The 23142-nt window shown below is 34.9% G+C and overlaps 1 protein-coding gene across 4 annotated transcripts in view; it reads left to right on the top strand.

Annotated features, from left to right (window-relative positions):
* Positions 1-23142, top strand: part of CDH7 (cadherin 7) — a 124896-nt gene that overhangs the window by 91085 nt on the left and 10669 nt on the right. For 3 of the 4 annotated variants that reach the window (XM_077886790.1, XM_077886870.1, XM_077886938.1), the window contains 4 exons: positions 1633-1769; positions 2649-2770; positions 3430-3547; positions 6536-6787. In XM_077886790.1, coding sequence (XP_077742916.1) covers positions 1633-1769; positions 2649-2770; positions 3430-3547; positions 6536-6787 — 629 coding nt within the window. The remainder of the gene's footprint in view (positions 1-1632; positions 1770-2648; positions 2771-3429; positions 3548-6535; positions 6788-23142) is intronic. The other variant, XM_077887031.1, reaches the window with a different exon arrangement.

Here is a 23142-nt window from a genome sequence, read left to right as displayed (position 1 = left end):
TTTTACTTCCTTGGTCTTCTTGACTCCTGTGATGTTCTTCTGCCTTGATTTAGACGTATATTTTTATAAAATACTCTTGACTTGTCAGCTCTTATATATATGCTACTATTGAAAATCTGCTTCAAGAATCTCCCTGTCCACCACCTCCCACTCTAGGAATTCTGCAACCTGATAGGGATTTACAATCTACTGATGCTGTCAGAAGCTTCTCGATATCAATCTATGGTCCCTTGTTTATTTCCTTTGTTCTTCCTTAGCAACTTACATACTGTGGGCCTTCATTATTATTACTCTTGTGTGCATGCCTCTATCATCTATACCCCTGTCTCTCCTTCCATTGTCCATGACTGTTAAACCCAATCCTATGTTCTTTGTGCACCTTCAAACATATGGATGATAACAGAGCAAAACAGAAAAAGAGGATGACTGGTCTCATTAAATTGATGAATGTAATTTCAAAGTGGAAATCCACAATGCTTAGCCATTCTATTATACATTCTCTAGTCTGTGTGCATTTGTGTGTTTATATTTATATATATTTGTCATTTCTAAAAAATGACTTCTCCTTCTTTCTCAAACTATCTTCTCTTCTTTGCTCCCTCAGCTGATAACTTTGTTTCATTTGGCATCAAGAAAATAGAAACCGAAAGAGAAAGAAGTTCCTAATATTCTCAATACCCAAATACCTATTGCTGGATAAAGACAGTATTTGTTGGTTTATGATTAATTTTATAATTTTCTCATGCCTTCTCTTCCCTTGCTATATGTCTAGCATTTTGTAGTACAGCAGGCTAGAAGTAGATGATTCTAATAATAGTTGGAGAACTATGGAAACATTAAATATGTTATATTGGGTATGTGTTTGCTTGTCTATTCTTTTGTTTAATTATGTCTTTAAATGAGGTTCCTTCACTCAACTAGAACTACTGGGAGTAGGGGCATGGTGTTTGAAACCAGTAGTGGGAGGTGGGCAAATTTTGTGTATGGAACATATAAGAGTATAATGGAATAAGAATTCAGGTGGAACAGTCATTTTTCACTAATATTTGGATGACAGATATTTTAAGAAAATGCCTCTACACACCAAAATATTCATGTAATTTTAAGAGTTCTACCTTGAAATATATTTACGGAATCCTGTTCAAGATCTTGAGTGAGATTTTTTTTTTTTTTAAATGGAGGGATTAAGATCAGGCTTATTGTCAAGATAAATGATGTTACTAAGCGTATGTGAAAGGGCAAGATGTCTATAGATGGTTCATTTACAGGGACCTATAACCATGATAAAGACTACTAAATCTATAGTAAGTGATTTGGAGAATCCAAAATAATAATAAAATAAATTTGAAGTTTATTTTATTAGTTCAAATCCACTGCGAAGATAACTATACTAGGGTGTTTATTTTTTACTGACAGAAAAGCAAAAAGATTACTGACAAGCAGTTGTGAACCAAGTATATTATAACATTGGTGAAGTTTCAGACTAAGCATGTATTTATGCTAATACTATAACAGATTGTGGAGTCAGCAGGATTTGGTGGTTGGCTATGCAATTAATGAAATAAATTTAGCAAATTATAATCAAACATAAATATTGAAGTTTTTTTTCTTTCTTCTTTAATGTTCAATTAGGTATTCAATTGACAGAAACACAGACTTGGAGAGATACTTCAATATTGATGCCAACAGTGGAGTTATTACAACTGCCAAATCCTTGGATCGAGAGACAAATGCTATTCATAATATCACAGTTCTTGCAATGGAGAGCCGTAAGTTGTAAGGTTTAACATTATGTTAGGATGGAGGACATTGAGAGTAGAGAATGGCTTGTCATCTGGTAATTATTTCTGCTTGAGTTGTATTGGGTGCTTATTTAAATTAAGCAAAATCTTGAAAATCTCTAATTTTAACCTGTGAAATATATTTATATTCACTAATTTTATTTGCTGACACTCAAAAGTTATTGAAAAGAGATTACTGTAAAATAATGGGCCTGAAATACCTTCAGAGGGCTGCTTGTTGTTCTGTAGTGTTATTTTTTAGGCTGCATTTATTTTGATTTAGAGTTGGTCCAGTAGCTTACAAAGAGTATTAAATTGATCTATAACTAATACACTCAGATTCTCATTTTGACATTGAAGTAATTTTAGCCCCTGTTAAGGAAAACATGTAAAGAACAATGCATAATTATGTTATAATAATTCTTTATAATGTCATAAAATATAAAAATATTATAAAATGTTATAAAATATAAAATGTTATATGTTATGCATATTATCTACATATATAGTATATGTGCATATGCAATGTATATGTACAGTCATACAAATCTGCACTCAAGCTTCAAAGAATGTTGAAATTCATAGTTTATTGTTCATTCTTTCAATGATTTTTCTCATCAGGGACTCAAATAACTACACACATGTACTACATTTGGATCAAATTTTCTGTTGCTCCCTTGAAGTCTAGTGTTATGTGTCTACATTCCATTCAAAGTTCAGTCACTTTCGTATTAGAATCATGATTTAGAGAGATCAACCATTTTGGTTGATTCTAATTGTTTTTAATAGGAGTTGCTTGAGTAAAATGGCAATGAAATAATAACTTTAGCCTCAGAGGAAATGATAAAACATTTTCCTCCTTATTAGAGAATCCATCTCAAGTTGGAAGAGGCTATGTGGCCATTACTATACTCGACATCAATGACAACGCCCCCGAATTTGCTATGGAGTATGAAACCACTGTGTGTGAAAATGCCCAGCCAGGGCAGGTAAGAGCTTTCAGCACACCAGGCTCCTAGCTTGTGATTTCTATAAAAATATCCAGCAGCAGTTGCCTTTGAAATTCTTCCAGCTTTAAGATAAAACATAATCAGCATGTCTCAGCAAAACTAACACTTTGATGTGTGGCATAAACTAATATTGAAGGAATTTTAAAATTCTGGTTTAATTGGGATGATGAAGTTTCTCAGGAAGAAAGGTAAACATTATAAAAGCCATGGTAAATGGTGGAGGGTTTTGACTCCTCCTTTAAGGAGAAATCTAGCATATGAGACTTGATTGGGCTGTTCCCATTTTACACAACAGGGCTTGCATACCTGGAACTTCTAAGAATTAAGTATAGTTTAATCTTGGTGTGATTTGTTCTACTCATCCATATTGTGCGGTATTCTGTGATGTGAACTGGGCTGGTGCCATCAGTTGGTACAGCTTATTTCTCAGATTCACAAAAGTAAATGCAAACATGAGTTTTCAAAGGGACATGATTTGTTTTTCAAAGCTCTTTTTAGATTAGGTTCATGTTAGTACATCTGGTCCTTCCTCCTAGGAAGATGATATTTATTATAAGATATAAAATTGCTCTGTCCTGTCACACAAAACATAGCAGAGCACAGCAACATGCTTTCATGCTTTAATTCTCCACCTCTAGGTTATCCAGAAGATCAGTGCTGTTGATAAAGATGAGCCATCGAATGGACACCAGTTTTATTTCAGCTTAACAACTGATGCAACAAATAACCACAACTTTTCATTGAAGGACAACAAAGGTAAGGTACTATTGTCACCAGTGGAGGCAGCAGGTACAGACTCTCTAAACAACTACTTTTTCTTGCTCAGGAATGCTGATTATGGAGATATGTATGCATATACACACACATACACACACATACACACACATACTAGCAAGGACGTTAATTAAAGGGCAATGAGCCCCTCAGGTAATTTTTATCTATGGATTTGCTGTCATGAAGCAGCAGCTGCTACTTAAATCATTTCAGGCCTCAATCCAAATAGGGAAGAAGCCAGATTCATCTCTCTCTGACTTTTCTTCTAGACCTTTGAGGTCCAGCTAAATGTATTAATAAGCCTATACTACATAGGTATGATTTGAGACATTAAGAAAATAATTGGTATTTCTAATTTGATTTCAACCTAAATCAACTTGACTTTTTAGTAGTAGTATCGGTTATTCTTTTATTTTTTAACATGAAAATAGAATTAATCCATGCACATAATTAAAAGACATATTCCTTATGTGAGGAAATATAAAAAGAACGAAAGAATTTGTCATCCTAAATCTCATTTTGAAGCTTCAAAAGTAAATAAGCAGTCTTACCAGTTCCATAAGTGTCATTATGAACAATTTTGACAAATACCTGTAAGTATATTCTGGTTTTGCTTAAATATATATATATACACACACACACAGAGACATCCTTATATAATAATTACATTTTATAAATGTATATAGACTGACACATAGGCATATATAAATTATCATATATATAAATAACATATAGACAATTATATATATAATTATAGACATATAGACAGCATATAGGAAATTATAAGAACTTTTAAAGGAAGTAGGAGAACCTATCTTTTTTTTATTTTGAATTTATTCACAGGTGTTTTCATTCAAGGTATTTATTTTTGCAGAAGGGCATTTGCAACTGATATATATAGAGAGAGGAGTATTTCTTAACAATACAGGAAATATAATTCCTTCAGTTTGAATATGTGAATAAGATTCCAGGGGAAAAAATGTAGAAATAGATTTGCGAGTCAAACATTGGCTCATCTAAAAAGACTTACTCAGGAGGTGGACGTTATACCATCTTCTTTAGTGCAGAAAATCCAACTTTGACCTCAAAAATTCAGTCTGAAAATAGAATTTTTCCTGATCTCACTCTCTGCAAATGAGAACACTATCTTGTCCCTTTAGTAATATAAAAGGAAGAGCATTCTCTGTGTGGGTAATCCCAAACTCTCTGACTTAATCATATTTGGGACAGTTCTCAGCACTTAGATTCATCCAGCACAAATGCAGAGAGGGGGTTTTATGACATTCCCAAGAAGAGTCTCAATATATCCCCCATGTGTCATCATCCAGTACCACCATGATAGTTGGACAGTACATGCACTAAAATGTATGGATTTATAGGACATCCCCACTGCCACATAATAGAAAGATTTCCCTGAGTCAAGCCCAGACCTCCCTAGCATCTATCTTGGAGGAAAACATGTTGCATAAGAGAAGATCAGCTCTTATCTTCCATCAGAGGAATTACATAGAGAACATGATGGATTTTGTGATCTCATTCCTGAGCATAGGGCTCTCTTCCACATACTGGGCACTTGTGCATGTGTGCCTCAATTCATTGTGTGTCTGTGTGTGCACACACTCCTTGAAGCCAAACAGGTTAGATTACAGTTCAACAACTCTGAAAAAAATTTTATGTATCAAATCATTAATACATATAATATCTTAATGATTGGGAGGTAAAGAAATAGACACGTGTGTGATACTATTAAGTGTATAGAAATATAGTGAAAACAATATCCTTCAGCAACTTCATGTACATATTTTTAATGAACACCTCAAATTCATGTCTTAAAATAAAAGATTTGTTTACATAAAAATTTACCAGATGGAACCTGAAAATCGAATAATTTTCTTTCTGCTACATCTGTAATTTTGGGTTATATGTTTTCTCCAGTCTCCTGTGAGCTTCCTGTTTTGTGCTATTTGGATGGAATAGATTTCAGCTTGCTCTTTCATTAGAGCATTGTTAATTCTTTTATGATAAACATTGGGTAAATATCTTTTTAATAGCTTCGAAAGGAGATACATATTAAAGTGCACTAGATGAAACTATGATCTCTTTTCCTCATTTATGTTTTTATGGCTGTAAATTTAAAGGATCACATAAATTCTCTAATTAGTTAATTAAGATGTTAGCTGGGTAAATTGCTGGTAGATAAAAAATTATTTCTGATATGGAAATCACAGTTATGTGATACAGACTCATTGATCACCGGTAAAAGTTTCATAATTAAATGTTAGATAGAATATTGAATATAAATTAAATACAAATGACCTATTTTATCACTGACAAATGTTTATGTACATGGGGTTTGGGTAAGGATATACACCAATTTGGATTTTAAAAACTACACAATACTTCCCCTTCTGCATATCTATGTATACTTAGTTCAAAAAAAGCTGGATTGTCTCATTTTGCTTGTTTCTATATTGGGTTTGGATTTGTCAAAGAGAGATAGATTGGGCTTTTTATTTGTACTATCTGATGACGCTGCAAAAATATTTAACCTGTTAATTTGAATCATCCTCTTTGTGAGTGTATGGTTTGAAATGTAGAAATAAAAGGGTATTCTCTGTGTAATTTTTACAAAGTTGCAATTAATAAGTGATGAATGACAATTTTCATATTCAGTTTTACTTTATAGCTCTTCCCTTTGGTCCTAACTGTAGTATGACGTAAATACATTAAAATGTATTAAAATGAACTCATTTTGGGTAATAGAGCTAACAAAAAATAGAACTAATAAGACACTAAACAGAATGACTTAAATCATATGAATTTGTGTGTGTGTTTTTCTTCTAGAAGTTTGTACCTCTTAATCCCCTTCACCTATTTCACCTAGCCCCCCACCCCCTTAAATCAGATGAAGTTTGGCCCAACTGAGTCCCTCAGAAATCTCGTGTTACACATTTGCTTTCTTTATCCTAGACAACACAGCTTCCATTCTCACCAGGAGAAATGGCTTCCGGAGACAAGAACAGTCTGTTTATTATCTGCCGATCTTTATCGTGGACAGTGGGTCGCCTTCCCTCAGCAGCACCAACACCCTCACCATCCGTGTCTGTGACTGCGATGCCGATGGGATAGCCCAGACTTGCAATGCGGAGGCCTATGTCCTCCCTGCCGGCCTCAGCACGGGAGCCCTGATCGCCATCCTCGCCTGTGTCTTGACATTACTGGGTAGGTACTATTTTCAGGGCTTGTGCTGCAAGAGTCGTCACACCAACCATATACCGTGACTTTTTTCTTTTGCCATCAGCACCTTTCTGAGAACATATGCAAATATTCTGTTCAATGGTGTTTTGTTCCACAAGCAACCCGTGGTCGTTGGCCACACTTTCCAATGGCATATTTAAAATACAACTCAGAAATATATACATATATATATATGTATATATATATCAGTTTCATTTTTAAAGCAGTGGTGAAGTTAAATGACTGTTTAAAATTGATTTTTCTTCTCAAATTTACCACATCCCAGCTGTTTGTTTTAAAATACCCTACAGAGGAGATATATTAGCCCAGAATCTTTTCTGAGTTGTTTTGATAATGTGATTACTTTGGAAATGATGGCTTTATATCCCTCCTCTTTTCAGAGAAGAGTTAAGGTAGATTTTTAAGTTATTCACAGATTTGAAAAGATTTCAATTTCAGCAATTCAAGAGTTATAATTTCCCAAGAATTAACATATTTAATTATACTCTCCATGATTACTTTAGTGCATGGTTAAATAAGATTTATAACATATATTAGAATTCCAGTTTTATAAGAGATTATGCAGTACCCTTTTAAAAATTGGGAGACATCCAAGATGGGCATTGGGTAAAGGGTTTATTCCTTAGCTGCATTGTCTTTCATAATACAGCTTCCTACAGCAAGGACAACAAGCATTTAATATTACATCTGAGACTGTTCTGTGAGTTTTCTTGGGGTCTAATATAATTTGTGAACCCATTTATAATATATTTTTGTTAGGGCAGAATTTGGCAATGTGAGTCATCATTGTGTAATGTTTAAAAACAAGATTTATGGAGTTAGGTAAACCTAGCTTTTATTATTGCTCCCAGCATACACTAGTTTTTCACCAGGGGAACATTACAAAGCTGGCTTCTTAATGTAGAAGGGGAAAATAATAGAACTAGACTGTAAGGTGGTTGTAAAAATTAAATGAGATAATCATGTTCTTACTATATACTGAACATACAATAACTTTTAAGTGTTATTGATGAAGTGAGCTCTCAACCTATTAACCATCTAAGACCTAGTTACTAATACCCTGTAAGTCATTCCATACAAATGAAATTACTGTCTTCAATAACTTCAGCTAACCAAATAAATCTAGAAAGAAGAAAAAAAAATTTTTTTTCAACTAGCTTCACATAGGTGGCAGAAAGTCTCAGAAATTCATTAGAAATAGTAATTCCCAGCTAAAGCCTGATTAAAGTAGAACACAAAGGACTAGAGTAAATTTAGGAAAAGGTGGAACCAGTACAAAGGTAGTTAGTATATGGATGACTCTTTTTGAACTTAACTTCACCAGTTTATCACGGACAATTTAGATTACATCATACTTCAAAAGAGTAAGATAAAATTGTATTCTCCAGAATTTAATCATACCCAACAGCTAATTACCTTTTATTTGTTTTTTAATGCTATCTATCTAATGAAACCTATTTCATTGTTAGAATATACTTTTACCTTTGACCTAGGGCTTCCTTGAAAGTTAGGTTGCTTGATGGATGTAATTAGTTAAGAATCATTACCTAGCTGTCGCCAGAAATAAGTGAAATAGAGTTTTATTAGATTACATTCTTGCATATGATATGAGTGTATGTGTATGTATATGTGTGTATTTGTACATATATCTCAAGGTAAGATTATAACTTTTGTGGATTTCATAAAAATTTAGTAAAATTTGAGCGTTTTCCTTTAACAGATACCAAAGTAGGAATACCTGTTCCACTTTTTAAGATAAGGTGTTTATGTCATATATTTTACTCATTTCTTAAAGTTTCCCCAAGTCTATAAAAATATAAGTCAAAACAGCCTATTTTACCGAAATTCATTTGGGAACCATTGGCTTTTATTTCTCCGTAAGGATGTGGCTCAGTAATCAGTAGGTTCAAATACTGGTATTTCTGTTTAGAATTGAATTTAGTCTTTTTTACTGAGTCTTTAGAAGCAGACAATTTGGACTTTTCATATTCTTTTGGTTCTGTCTCCTCAATCACAGACTCTGGGTTTTCACACAACATGTACCAAAGCCAACATGACTGAGTATTTGGGTGGGGGAGGTGTGGATGAGATGCACAGCCCAGCATGGATCATGACTTCTAGTGCACAAGTGACTCGTATTTTACACCTCAAGAAGCAAGGTGAATTTTATTTTGTGACACTAGATACCAGGATTTGGAACTCAACCTTTTTATACTTCTGAATAAATATTGCTAAGAAAAAAAAAAACAAAGTGAAGGGTAGAAATAGGGAAGAACTCCTTGAGATCTAGTTCAGTCTAAGGATAAAATCTAAGCACCTGGGCTTTCCACCCTTAAAGAAAAGGTGCTTCTCTGTATGCCAAGTTTGTGTGCCAGTGATGTTTCAAATTAAAGCTATTTGTAAGATGAGAGAAAGGGATGCCTTGAAGTTTCCAGAGTATTCATCATAGAAGGCATCTTAGAAATCAGTTTTAACCTAAACTTTCAGAGGGGGAAAATGAAATACAGTTAGGTTCAAGGATTTTAGGAGTTCATATAGCAAGCTAATGGCCATTAGGCCATCAGATCCTAGGACACCTTATGGTCAATCACTGCTTTTGGATGAAAAGGAAATATACCTTGAAAATATTTTTTCAAAAAATTGTTCACCTTCAGTCTTTCCTAAAAATTGGAAAGTCATGTTGTCTGAAGTTGGTTGTGTTGACTTCATGTTTGCGTCCTTCTAACTTGATGGGTAAACTCTTTCCTGAGCTTTCTCTCATCCCAACTTTGTTCTCACCCTTTCTAATTTATTTGTATCTGAATTCCTAAATGAAAGAGATGATCCAAAAATTAGAGCCTGAAGTTTCCTTTACTTACACAGAATACAACTTGAATGGGAGAGATTATGGTCATATTCACAGTTAATGAGAAAGTTATCAATCAGATGCAATTATTTTATAAGTGGAAACATTTCATCAATATGGGGCAAGATACTTTAACATTCTAATGTTTGCCTAAATATTTTGCCACAATACCAATTTTCAAAGATCTCATTCATTTACCGAGAGAGAGTGCACACAGAAACAGAGGGAGAGGCAAAGGGGGAAAGAGAATCTTAAGCAGGTCCTATGCTCAGTGTAGGGCCCAACGTGCATCTCCATCTCACAGCTCTGAGATCATGACCTGAGCCAAAATGAAGAGTCAGATGCTTAACAGACTGTGCCACCCAGGGGCCCCACCCCAACACCATTTTTGTTATGCATTGTTATCATAGTTATTCATAATTGTTGACGTATATGGTAATTTTTCAACCAAGCTGAAAGCACTTCAGAAAAAAACAAATTTGGGGGATTTGGGTGGCTCAATAGTTAAACGTCAGGTCATGATCTCCAAGTACTGGGATTGAGCCCCATAGGGCTCCCTATGCTCCCCAGCCTTGTGCATGTGCACTCTCTCTCTCTCAATGAAATTAATACATATAATATTTTAAGAAAAAAAAGAAAAATTTATGAATGATTGGCACTAAATTATTACTGGATTTTGAAAAAATGAACAGAAAGAATTTCAGTTGTTTTAAAATACAGTTTCAGTATTAAATGTTGCACATCTATCCAGAGAATATTGTAGCTATTTTCTTTGTTAGACTGCACAGGTAGTTTCTTTGTTAGCCTTTGCATTTTCCTGAACACTAAAATTGTCACTGAATTTACTATGTTGTTTTGTTTTTCCATAGTTGGACCTTTAAGCCCAAGTAATTGAAGTCCTATAACGTCCCCTCTAGCTCCTCATGCTTTAGCCATGATTGGGACTAATTAGACTGGCCCAGCTTCAGGTTTAATAAGACATTTGTGGAAACCACTGTTTACTACATGGAATTGGAAAGCTTTTTCAGTGGGTCCAGGATGGCCAGCTTGACATTTAGCTGTCATGCATCTTTCACTTTTCTTTCTTGATCTACGGAGTGCTGAACCATATTTGCTCCTCTGTTACTGTGGCAACTCATGATTTTGTTCAACAGGAAAGTATTTTCCTAGTTTTGTAAGTCATAGTATTACCTAAGTAAAAAAAACAAAAACAAAAACAAAACCATACGTGTGTGTGTGTGTGTGTGTGTGTGTATGTGTGTGTGTGTATGATTGCGGAGAACAATATGATACCACTATGTAAAAGATTGATCCCCCATCATAATCTATAATGATAGAACATACTTGATATAGCAGTCCTAGTGATAATAAAGGACAGAAGTGGCTAATTTATGGTGGCACCTGTGTTTGTCTTTCAAACAAGTGCAAGCATTGTAAAAAAAAAAAATGAATTACATTTAATTAGCTCATACTAAGTGAGCATGGTCTAATTTAATTCTCATAACACATTTCCGAGGCAGGTACTAGCAAATAGTATTACGCCCACTTTTTATATGAGAAAACTGTAAATTAGAGGAACATGCACAGAGTTATAAGGTGTCACAGCCAGGATCCAAACACAGCCAAGACTGCCTTGTGGATGTCCTTGATAAGGTATTTTTCCCTACATGTTTTCCAATATGACAGAGTTGTGTGTCTCTGGGAAATCCCTGTGGGCAAGATCTGTGGGTATCTCAGCCCAGGTACTGCCAAATTAGAGCTAGCAGAATCTTTGATCTGCTTTACAGAGCAGCTTTAACACTTCTTTGGTGAACTCTGAGTGTCTAATTTATAGGATCCTCCAATTACTTCCAACCTTGAGAAAACACATCAAGAATTGCATATGATAAATTTGAGATTATACTTCATCACAACCAAAATATATAGTGTACCGATTGTCTTTGTACACACAATATTCATGGTAGTTAGGTCAGTTTTATGTCTGTCTCGATACTCAAGTCATTCTAACTCGCACATTTAATGGAGAGGAATACTGTGATACCTTTTTTGGGGGGGTAAGCGGAAGCTCAGTTTGGGTTGTAATGTATGCTTCCCTGTTTTCGAGGCATGGAAAGCAGCCATCTCTTAGGTGCAGAGGATTTGCAGATCTCTAGATAGGCTCCTTCATCATTCTAACGGACTGCTGGAGTTAGAAATTTGAATAGAATTATTAAATCCTGAACAATTTTCCTAGATCCCTAGCTCACCTCCTGATTTAGTCTCTACTTCCATGCTTTTTGAGGGGGAATCAATCAGCCTTGACTCTTCTCTTTCATCTCCCACAGCCAATCAGTCTCCCCAAAACTATGAATTTTACTTTGTTGATTCTTGAATCTATGCTTTTCTGTCCCTTGATGCTGCACCTGATTTTGCCCCGGGTCTACGGTCACCCTCCTGAATAACGACAGTCACCTGGCTCTACCAGGTCCAATCCACCTGCATCACAGGCAGAGTAAGCTTTTGCAAAGCAGATGTGACTATGACACACACTAGCTTAAAATAAGATTGCCATAGCTCCAAACTGTCCACAGATGAAAATCACAGGCTTTCTATGACCTAACTGCTCCCTCCCATTTCCACCTTCAGCCAAATTATGGAGCTGCTCTTTCTCAGACTCATCCTGCTTTGTCTTACCTGCTCTTACCTGCCTTGTCCCTTCTGTCTGGAACAACTTTCCCTCTTTTTGCTTTGGCAGAGTCCAGGTTGAGTATCGTTCCTGCATGCCCCATAGCACTTTGTATATCCCAGAGCATCCTTTATGGCTGTATCATTAGTTTGTCTCTTTGTCTATCTGCTCCAGTAGACTCTGCTTGCAGAGGCTGAGTATTATTTTATTATGTCTGTAGCACCTCATAAGATGCTGATATGCCATGTAGAGGGCATGTCCTATCTGCATGCTGAATGAGACCATGAATGATTTGAATGTACTCATTAGTGGAAAAGAATGTTTTATTTTATTTTTGTCTTAGCCATAAGTAGTATCTCCATTGGACCCAGATTTTCCCATCTCTTAAGATTATATGATTTGGGAGCATTTTATCTGAAATCCAGCCTCTTTATTTTTTCTATAAAGTGGATATGGCACACACTTAAAATACTTAAATTACATTTTTGGGTTAATAGCCCTGGAGATCTATAAGGGCTCAAGAAAAAAAAATAAATCTGAATGTATGATTTTCCAAATCTATCTAAAGATAGAGTAAAAAAAAAAAAACTGCAGTAGAGATTTCAAGGATATTGCATTCGTTGTTAAAATTCAGCTTAAATTTTAGTTAAAAATGCTATAGTTGATATCTAATTTACCTCATTCACATGCTTGGGTTTTATCATATGTAAATCTTCATATTCTCTGTGACTAAATAATAGAGTGAGTTCATAAGTACAAGTTCAAATTCTAGCCTTCTGTTACTGAGGATCTGCATATATCTCTTACTCTACAGCACATAGATCCAGACAAAATGACAAGTTGAATTCTCTCATCCTTAGATCTTAGCTTAGATGTCACTTCCAATGACATCTGTCTTTGATCACCAGACTGCACTAGTACCCCTGTATTTTTCCTATCATTTCACTTTTTAAAACATAAATTATTGCTTTGCTTGAGACATTTCAGAAGCACCAAATGTACTTATATAAAAATCCAAATGGTTCTCATGGCCCACAAAGCAAGACATGTTCTGACACCTGCTCACCTCTTGAAGGTATCAGGCTGTCTAATCCTTCACTCATCCTGTAGGAAGAGCCACACAGCTGCCTTTCCATTAGTCTGAAAGATGCCACCCTGTTGCTGGAAGATTCTTCCTGAATCCCTTCACCTGGTGTGCTCACACTACCTTTATGACCAGCTTCAGTGTTACCTTCTCAGAGGGGATGTCTTACCTACCGATTAAACATTTTTCACAACCATAATTCTTTGTTTTTTTAATTGAAGTATACTTGACATACAATATCCTATTAATTTGAGGTGTACCTTATAGCGATTTGACATTTTCATATGAAATGATCCCCACTATAAATCTAGTTACTATATATCACCATACAAATTTGCTACAAAATTGACTATATTCCCTTACATTACATTCCCATGTTTTATTTTAGAACTGAAGAATTATATCACTTAGTCTCCTTCACCTATTTTGCCCACCTCCCCCTCACTCTCCACTCTGGTAGTACACAGTTTGTTTCCTATGAGTCTGTTTCAATTTGTTTTTTAGATTCTACATATAAGTGAAATCATTCAGTACTTGTTTTTCTCTGAGATATTTCACTTAGCATAATACATTCTAGACCCATCCATGTTGTTGCAAGTGACAAGATTTCATTATTTCTGTGGCTGAGTAGTATTCCATTGTGTGTAGACAGGTGTATATATACATATACATGTATATATATGGCGTACACACTGTATGGAGGTTACTCAAAACATATATCTCTTTGATTTGTTGCTTTCATTTTCTTTGGATAAACACTCAGAAGTGGAATTACTCGATCTTATGGTAGTTTTCACCTTTTGGGGAATCTCCATATTGTTTTCCACAGTTGGCTATACCAATTTACATTCCTACCAAGAGTGTGCAAGGTTTTCTTTTCCCTACATCCATGGCAACACAGTATTTTTCATATTTTTGACAATTGCCAATCTGACAGGTGTGAGATAATCTTACAGTTTGAATGGCATTTTCCTGGTGATGAGTGATGTTAAGCATCTTTTCATGTTCCTGTTGGCTGTCTGTATGTATTCTTTGGAATAATTACTATTTAAGTTTTCTACCCATTTTAATGGGTTGTTTGCTCGTTTGTTTTTTATATTAAGGTGTGTAAGATCTTCATGTATTTTCCATTTTAACCTCTTATCAAATATATGATGAGCAAATATCTTCTCCCATTCAATAAGTTGCCTTTTCATCTGTTGACATTGTCCTTCACTGTGCAAAAACTTTGATATATTCTCAGTTGCTTCTATTAGCTTTCATTTCCCTTGCCTAAGGAGACTGGTCCAAAAAAAATATTGCTAAGATCAATGTCAAACAGCATACAATATTTTCTTCTGGGAGATTTATGATTTCAGTTCTTACATTTAAGTCTTTAATCTATTTTGAGTTTATTTTTGTTTATTATATAAGAAAGTGGTCAGGCTTTCCCAACACCATTTACTGAAAAGATGGTTTTTCCCTGTTGTATATTTATGCCAACTTTGTCATGAGTCTGTTTCAGTTTGTATACGCTTATTTCTGGGTTCTTTCTTCTATTCCATTGTTATGTGTTTTTTGTGCCAGTATCATACTGCTTTGATTAATATAGCTCTGTAGTATAGTTGAAACCAGGGAGCATGATACCTCTATCTTTGTTCTTTCTCAGGATTGCTTTTACTATTTGGGGTCTTTTGAGGTTTCACAAACATTTTAGGATTTCTTGTTGTAATTTTGTGAAAAATAACGTTGGTAACTTGAGGCAATTACATTGAATCTGTAATTTGCTTTGGATAGTATTTTTATTTTATTTTTAAGATTTTATTTATTTATTCATGAGAGACACACACAGAGAGAGAGAGAGAGGCAGAGACACAGGCAGAGGGAGAAGCAAGCTCCATGCAGGGAGCCCAATGTGGGACTCGATTCCGGGTCTGATCAAGCCCTGGGCTGAAGGTGGTGCTAAGCTGAGCCACCTGGGCTGCCCATATTCCTAGGTATTTTTTTTTTATGAAGTTGTAAATGTGATTACTTTCTTAATAGCTTGTTATTAGTGTATAGAAATGCAGCCTATTTCTACATGTTAATTTTGTTATCTGTGACTTTTACTGAATTCATTTATTCTGGTAGTTTTTGGTAGAGTCTGGGGTTTTCTGTATACAGAAACATGCTCTATACACACAAATACAGGACATGCTCTATAAATAGTGACAATTTAATTCTTTTCCAATTTAAATGCCTTTTTTTTTCTTGCCTAATTGCTGTGGCTAGGGATTCTTGTACCATATTGAATAAAAGTGGCAAGAGTGAGCATTCTTGTCTTGTTCCTGATTTTAGAGGAAAATCTTTTAGTTTTTCACCCTTGAGTATGATGTTAGCTGTATATTTGTCATCTATGACCTTTCCTATGTTGAGGTGTAGTTCTTTTGTACTTACTTTGTTGGGCTTTTATCACAAGTGGATCTTGAGCTCTGTCAGATGCTTTTTCTTCATCTACTGAGATGATCATATGATTTTTGGCCTTCATTTTTGTTAATGTGGTATGTAATGTTAATTAATTTGCAGATGTTGAACCATCTTTGGCATAAATTCCACATAATCATGGGGTATAGTTATTTTGTATGGTTTTTTTAAGGTTTATTTAAGAGAGAGAGGAAAAAAGAAAGAGCAAGCAGGGTGAGGGGCAGAAGGAAAGGAAGATAAGGAGGCTCCCCCCTGAGCTGGGAGCCCAACACAGGTCTTGATTCCAGGATCCGGAGATCATGACCTGAGCTGAAATCAAGAACTATAAACCAACTGAGCCACCCAGGTGCCCCATGCAGTATAGTTCCTTTAATGTATTGTTGAATTTGGTTTGCTAATACTTTGTTGAGAATTTTTGTACCTATCTTCTTCAGCAGTATCGGCCTGTAATTTTTTTTTCTTTTGATGCCTTTTGTTTTGGTATCCGGGTAATGCTGACCTTGTAAAAAGTATTTGGAAACATTCCTTCCTCTTCATTTTTTGGAGAGTTTTTAAATTACTGATCCAATGTCATTACTTGTAATTGGCCTATTCACATTTTCTATTTCTTCAAAATTCAATCTTGAAAGGTTGTGTTTCTAGGAATTTATCATTTTTTCTAGGTTGTCCTGTTTGTTGGTGTATAATTATAGTTGTCTATTATGACCCTTTATATTTCTGTAATATCAGTTTAACTTCTCTTTTTTAAGATTTTATTTATTTATTCATGAGAGACACAGAAAGAGAGGCAGAGACACAGGCAGAGGGAGGAGAAGCAGGCTTCATACAAGGAGCCCGATGTAGGACTCGATCCCGGAAATCCGGGATCAGGCCCTGAGCCAAAGGCAGATGAGGTATCCAGGCGTCCCTATCAGTGTGACTTCTATTTCTAATTTTATTTGTATAGATTCTCTTTTTCTCTTGAAACCTCTGGCTAGAGGTTAATGGTTTTATCTTTTCAAAAAAACAGCTCTTAGTTCTATATTGATCTTTTCTATTTTTTTAAATATTTTATTTATTTATTCATAGAGACAGAGACAGAGAGAGAGAGAGAGAGAGAGAGGCAGAGACACAGGCAGAGGGAGAAGCAGGCTCCATGCAGGGAGCCTGACGTGGGACTTGATCCCGGGTCTCCAGGATCTCACCCCGGGCTGCAGGCGGCGCTAAACCGCTGTGCCACCGGAGCTGCCTGATCTTTTCTATTTTTTAAGTCTCTATTTAATGTATTTCCACTAAGATTATTTCTAATTTTTGAATTTGTTTATTTTCTCTTAGGTGTAAGGTTAAATGGCTTATTTGAGATTTTACTTGAGGTAGGCCTGTAGCACTATAAACTTTTCGTTTAGAACTGCTTTTGCTATATTCTATAGATTTTGAAAAGTTGTGTTTTCATTTGCATTTATCTCAAGGTATTTATTTCCACTTTGATTTCTTTATTGACACATTGTTTAGTAGCATGCGTAGTTCTCCACATTTTATTTTTCTAGTTATCTTCTTTAATGAATTTCTAGTTTCATATATAGTGGGTGAAAAGATGCTTGATATAATTTCAATCTTTTTTTAATTTATTGTAGTTAGTGGCTTAACATGTGATGTATTCTGGAGAATGTTCAGTGTGCACTTAAAAAAAAGTCTGAAGATTTTAGATGAAATGTTCTCTATATATCTGTTAAGCCCATTTGGTCTAATGTGGTGTTTAAGGCCATTGTTTTTCTTATCGATTTTCAGTCTGATGATCCATTTCATTGATTCAGGTAGGGTATTCTATTTTGTATTACTGTCAATTTTTCCCTTTATATCTGATAAAATTTGCTTTATATATTTACATGTTCATATGCTGGGTGCATAGACATTTACAAACGTTACATTGTCTTCTTGGAGTCACATTCTTTGTTTTAAAGTGTATTTTAGCTGATATGAGTACTGCTACTCCAGCTTTATTTCCATTTCCATGGAATATTTTTTCCATCCTTTCACTTTCAATCTGCATGTGTCTTTAAAGCTAAGTGAGACTCTTAAAAGCAGCATATAGATGGGTCTTGTTTTATCCATTCAGCCACCCTATGCCTTTTGATTGGATCATTTTGTCCATTTACATTTAAAATGTATTAATAGGTATATACTTATTGCTATTGTTTTCTGCATGGTTTTGTAGTTCTCTTGATTTCTTTTAGTTTGATGATTTTATTGTTATTTTTGGGTTCCTTTCTTTTTTGTATATGTTGTAGGTTTTTGGTCTGTTAGGTTCTTTTGCAGGTTTGGTTTTGGTTACCATGAGGTTCACTTATACCAACATTATAAATATTGCAGTCTGTTTTAAGCTGATAACCACTTAATTTCCAATGCATTCTACAAGTACTACATTTGTACTCCCTTCACACACATTTTTATGTTGCTGATATCATAATTTACATCTTTTTTGGGTTTTTACATTTTTCATACTAGATTTTTAAGCGGCTAGTCTACTGCCTTTTGTTATATATTTGCCTTTACTAGTGAAATATCTTTAATTATGGCCTTTTCCACTTACAGAGGACATTTTAACTTTTTTTGGAAGTTTGGTGTAGTGGTGATGAACTCCTTTATTTTTGCTTGTCTGAGAAGCTAGGGATCCTGGGCACAATGCTGGGGCTGCCTTAGTGGGATGCTGAAGCTAGAGTTAGACCATATGTGATATGGAGGGGTCCCTGGGCATGCCATGCTTGGGATACCCTGGCCAAAGAGTTGAAGCTGGAGTGGGCATGGGTCAAGGGTGCCCATGGCATGCTATATACCAACACCTGCAATTCTTCATCATGAAACCTGTGGGTTTCTTTTGTGTCAGTTATCACAGTTTGTAAACATATTTATTTGCTCTGCTCAAATTGAAGAGCACCTTGAAAGTACTGATCTTAATCTTTCTCTTTTTAAACCAGTGTATTCTCAGGGCCTAATATAGGGAATATAGGAGGAGAAATATTTTGGAATGATTTGTGAATAGTATTTATCACATTCTGTTCATTTTCCTGTCTTTGCCACATACTTTAAGCTTCTCTAGAAGAGTTCTGCTGTCTCTATTACCATCCAATAAATTGAATAGCATAGATATCTAGATAACTAACTTAACAGGGAATTGTCAAAAATCACATGTGAGTACAAGGTGAAATTTGTTTCTTTTGTGTATCCATTGTATGATTCAAATTTTATCAAGACCCAGAGGAATAGAAACTGTATTGCTTAAGATTTTATTGTAGAAGTTTATGATATATGACCTATTATTGTGTTTATTATATGCACATATTTTAAAACTTTACAAATGTAAACTCAATCTTTATAAAGTTACCTTCAGATAGTTTCTTAGTTAAGTTCTATTATCTCCATTTTGGAGAAGGGGAAACCGAGCCAAAGCAAAGTAAAATATCCTGTCTAAGCTGACATATTCAGTAAATAGAAACAAGGATTCAGTGCAATGTGCGTTTAGAGAAGGGATTTGAGATACACTCCAGGGGTTATGCTGTATAATAGTTGGTTCATTAAGGTAGATGAGCAAGAAATAAGTATAAGGAGGAAGTGAAGTTAGAATGAAAGATGACCTGGAAGTTTCTGGTTTGGTATTCTTTTGAGAAAAGAATGCAAGTTATAAAACAGATTAAACTTAATGGATTTAAATCTGGAAATAGACATTAGGGCAAAAAGTTATTACAGTAAAATAAATGATAGTAACAGTTAAAATTATAATTGCCATATATTATTTACTATATTCTGAGCAGTCCATATGCTTTTATTATAAGTAAAATGATGAATAGTCATTTATGAATATGGCATGATTTATTCAGAGAGATATATGGGAGATTTATATGCCAGAGACCTCACCAATTGCCATTTATAGAAAGTAGTTGAATTCTTGGGTTTCATTGAGCTCATATAGAATGACTGTTGTATGAAAAGAAGAAGCCAAGTACAGATTTTGAGGAAGATTTACCCTAAGTATTACCTAGACAAGAGCAGCCACCAGACCATGATTTAAGAGGAGACAGTGAAACTTTTTTTTTAATTGTTAAGAATTCCTGTAATATTCTATTAATTCAAGAAAACTCACCCATATCATGTTCTGTCATTGAAGTTCTGTGTCAAATATAATAGATATGTCATGTAAACTCAGGGCTGACTAGTACTCATTGGATTGGGCAGATGTCAAGACCACACAATGGTCTTGACAGACTTTATTCTCAGAGGAGTAACAGAAAAACTCAGATTCTCTGGTTTGGGGGCAATAAAGATAAGAATATGGAAATGTGAAATAGGCTATTTTTACAAAAAAAAAGTCAGTAAAATCAAGTGTAGTTGAAGATAAGTTATTGATTGGAAAATAATGACCTGTTTTTTGGTGAGAGTATGGAACTCTGATGTAGCTCGAGGCATGGCGAGAGTGGTGGGAATTTGGAAGTGACACTGAAAGGAGTTGAGATGTTTCTCTCTCACGGTTGTTTCTGATCTGAAGCCACCAAAGTTCAATTTCAAAATTAAAAGAAAATTAGTGAAACTAAATTAGTACCAAATGGAGAAAACGTGGCAGATTTTAGTAAAATTTATGAAAATCAGCAGGATCAAAAGACAGTGAAAAGTTAAAAAAAAAAAAGTTATCGAAGGGCTAAGCTCTACTTGCACGTGGGTGTGAATAATCATTTATAATAAATTTGCTGAACTTGCATACAGACTGTACTAGCAGATTTTTAAGTTAGAATAAGTCATTTTCAGTTGTACCTTAATAGACACAGTAATAATTGTAGTATAATAGTTGTTTTGCTGTTCGATATGTCACTTGGCAATAAAATTTTATAGTAGTACACCTTAAGATCATACGCAATTAAGATTTTTCTAGTATTTTTTAATCTTTCAGTTCATCCAAAGAAATATAATTCACAAGTGCAAACCACATATGTAATTTTAAAATTTCAGGTAGCCTCATTAGCAAAGCTTTTAAAAAGAAACAATTGAAATAAATTCTAATAACATATTTAATCCAATATATGCTATTATAATTTTAACAAGTAATCAATAAAAATCTATTTTACTTTAACAATTGTCTTGAGGGCAGCCCGGGTGGCTCAGTGGTTTAGCGCAGCCTTCAGCCCAGGGCGTGATCCTGGAGACTCAGGATCGAATCCCATGTCGGGTTCCCTGCATGGAGCCTGCTTCTCCCTCTGCCTTGTCTCTGCCTCTCTCTCTCTCTCTCTCTCTCTCTTTCTCTGTGTCTCTCATGAATAAACAAATAAAATCTTAAAAAAAAATTGTCTTACATCACTAAAAGCACATCGCAATTCATGTTTCAAATAGGGATAGACACACTTCAAAAGCTTGATAGCCACATGTGGCTAGTGGCTACCATGTTGGGTAGTGAAGATTAGACCACCATTTCATTGAGTAATAAATTCTGATTATTCATAGAGACCATAGAGAAAGTAGTGTTTTGAGGTGATAGTGGCTTATCCTTCAAGTCTTACCTCCATGTCATTTCTTTTGTGAGACTCTTTCTGAGTATCCTGGCCAAAGCATACCTTCCCTTAAATATTTACATAGCATATGTTGTATTGCTAAATAATCTATTATATAAAAATTATTTTTTCTTATATAAAATATTAAACTTCATAATGGCAAGAGTTATCTGCATATCTCCAACTCCTACCTTATTTAACAAATATTTGTTGAGTGCATATTTACTGTCATGTATTGCTTTTTGTGCTCAAGACACATCCATAGGTAATAAAATCACCGACCACCAACCAGGATTACAGTTGTAGAAAGTCAATGCCCGGTAAAAAAATGTTGAATTAAAAGAAATTTTGACTTTAATTTTTGGTGAGTCTTTAAACAATAGGTTAAACTTAACAAAGTGATACTTAACAGGTATAAGGTCTTGCAATTTGATTTAAAGCAAGAACCTTTTATAGAGTTTTACGATGGAAAAAAAAATACTGGTTCGATGGTAGTTCACATGACTGAGTGGTTTTAAATGAACTTCACTCAAAATTGGAAATAAGGAAAATAGTTTTTCTTTAATATAAGTAGGCTTATCTAGCAGTGGCACCAATTTGTACCACATCTGCAGAACTCTGCCTAATTCCAGGAACGAAACTGAGCATTGAGAATTCAGACATTTTTAGGCTTAGAAAATCCAGTGCAAAGGATTCGGGATGACAATGAGGTGTTGAATTCAGCAGCTGAGAATACACTCTAAGTGCTTCTAGAGCAAACCTGGATGACTTTTAAAGTGTCTGCTGTCTTTAAGGAAATAAGACAACTGATGGTGGAAGTTTATTGGAGAGGGGAATTCTTATTTGTAGGGGCTAATAATGCTGTGTTAAGCTCTAGGAAGTGTTAGGTGGCACTGAAATACTTTCAAGACTATTATATAAAAATGGATAAGTATCTGTCACAGACTACAGGATGTTGAGAATATAAGGGTCCACTAATTTGTAGTATGCTATGTGTTTTACACGTCTGTGTTTTTCTTTATTTTCTCTTTTCTTTCTTTCAGTTTGGGAGAAGGGTAGTCTTCTGGGCTACATACTTCTTTGCACCTGTATGTCTGTATTTCCTCACAGTGAATTGCATTATAATTTATACTATGTTTATCTCTTTTTGTTTGTTTATTTTTGGAAATATATAGCTACCATGTTTGAGGTGCTTGTATTGAGGGATCCTCTCTTATGATTTTGCCAATAACCAGCACTATTGCCTATATAACTGGAATACTCAAAAATGTTGAATCGTAAGTTAAAGAACTGAATCCTAAAACCAGAAATTTAACAGTATGTTTTTGCTGCTCTAATTGCTTTCCTAACACCTTCTCTTTCCTCCTTCCTATCCTGAGTCCATTCAGATTTTTTTTTTTGAGAAACAAATATGATCATATCGTGAAATCCTTAAACCACATTGGTTATCTCCCATCGCTAGCTTTACTCCCCAGTCTTGTGGGCTCCAACCTTTGCCCACTACTTGATTGTGCCAAGAATAATCTTCCATATCGCCTCTCCACCCTCATCCTAGCCTCAGCCTTCAGGAACATAAATCTTACATACATCTGCCTTGTGTGGACCTGTTTTTTTCTACTGTAGATCTCTAATAGATCACATTTCATTTCCCTCTTTTGGAATAATTCTCACAGTTCTACTTTTAAATTCAGTGTCTCATTATTTGATTACTATCTGTCTGCTAATTTCATTACAAGTTCCATAAGGAAGTGAGCTTTGCCTGCTTCTGTG

The sequence above is a fragment of the Canis aureus genome, chromosome 1, assembly GCF_053574225.1.
Source record: "Canis aureus isolate CA01 chromosome 1, VMU_Caureus_v.1.0, whole genome shotgun sequence".
Taxonomy (NCBI): Eukaryota; Metazoa; Chordata; class Mammalia; order Carnivora; family Canidae; genus Canis; species Canis aureus.
This window is presented reverse-complemented; position numbering and strand designations above follow the sequence as displayed.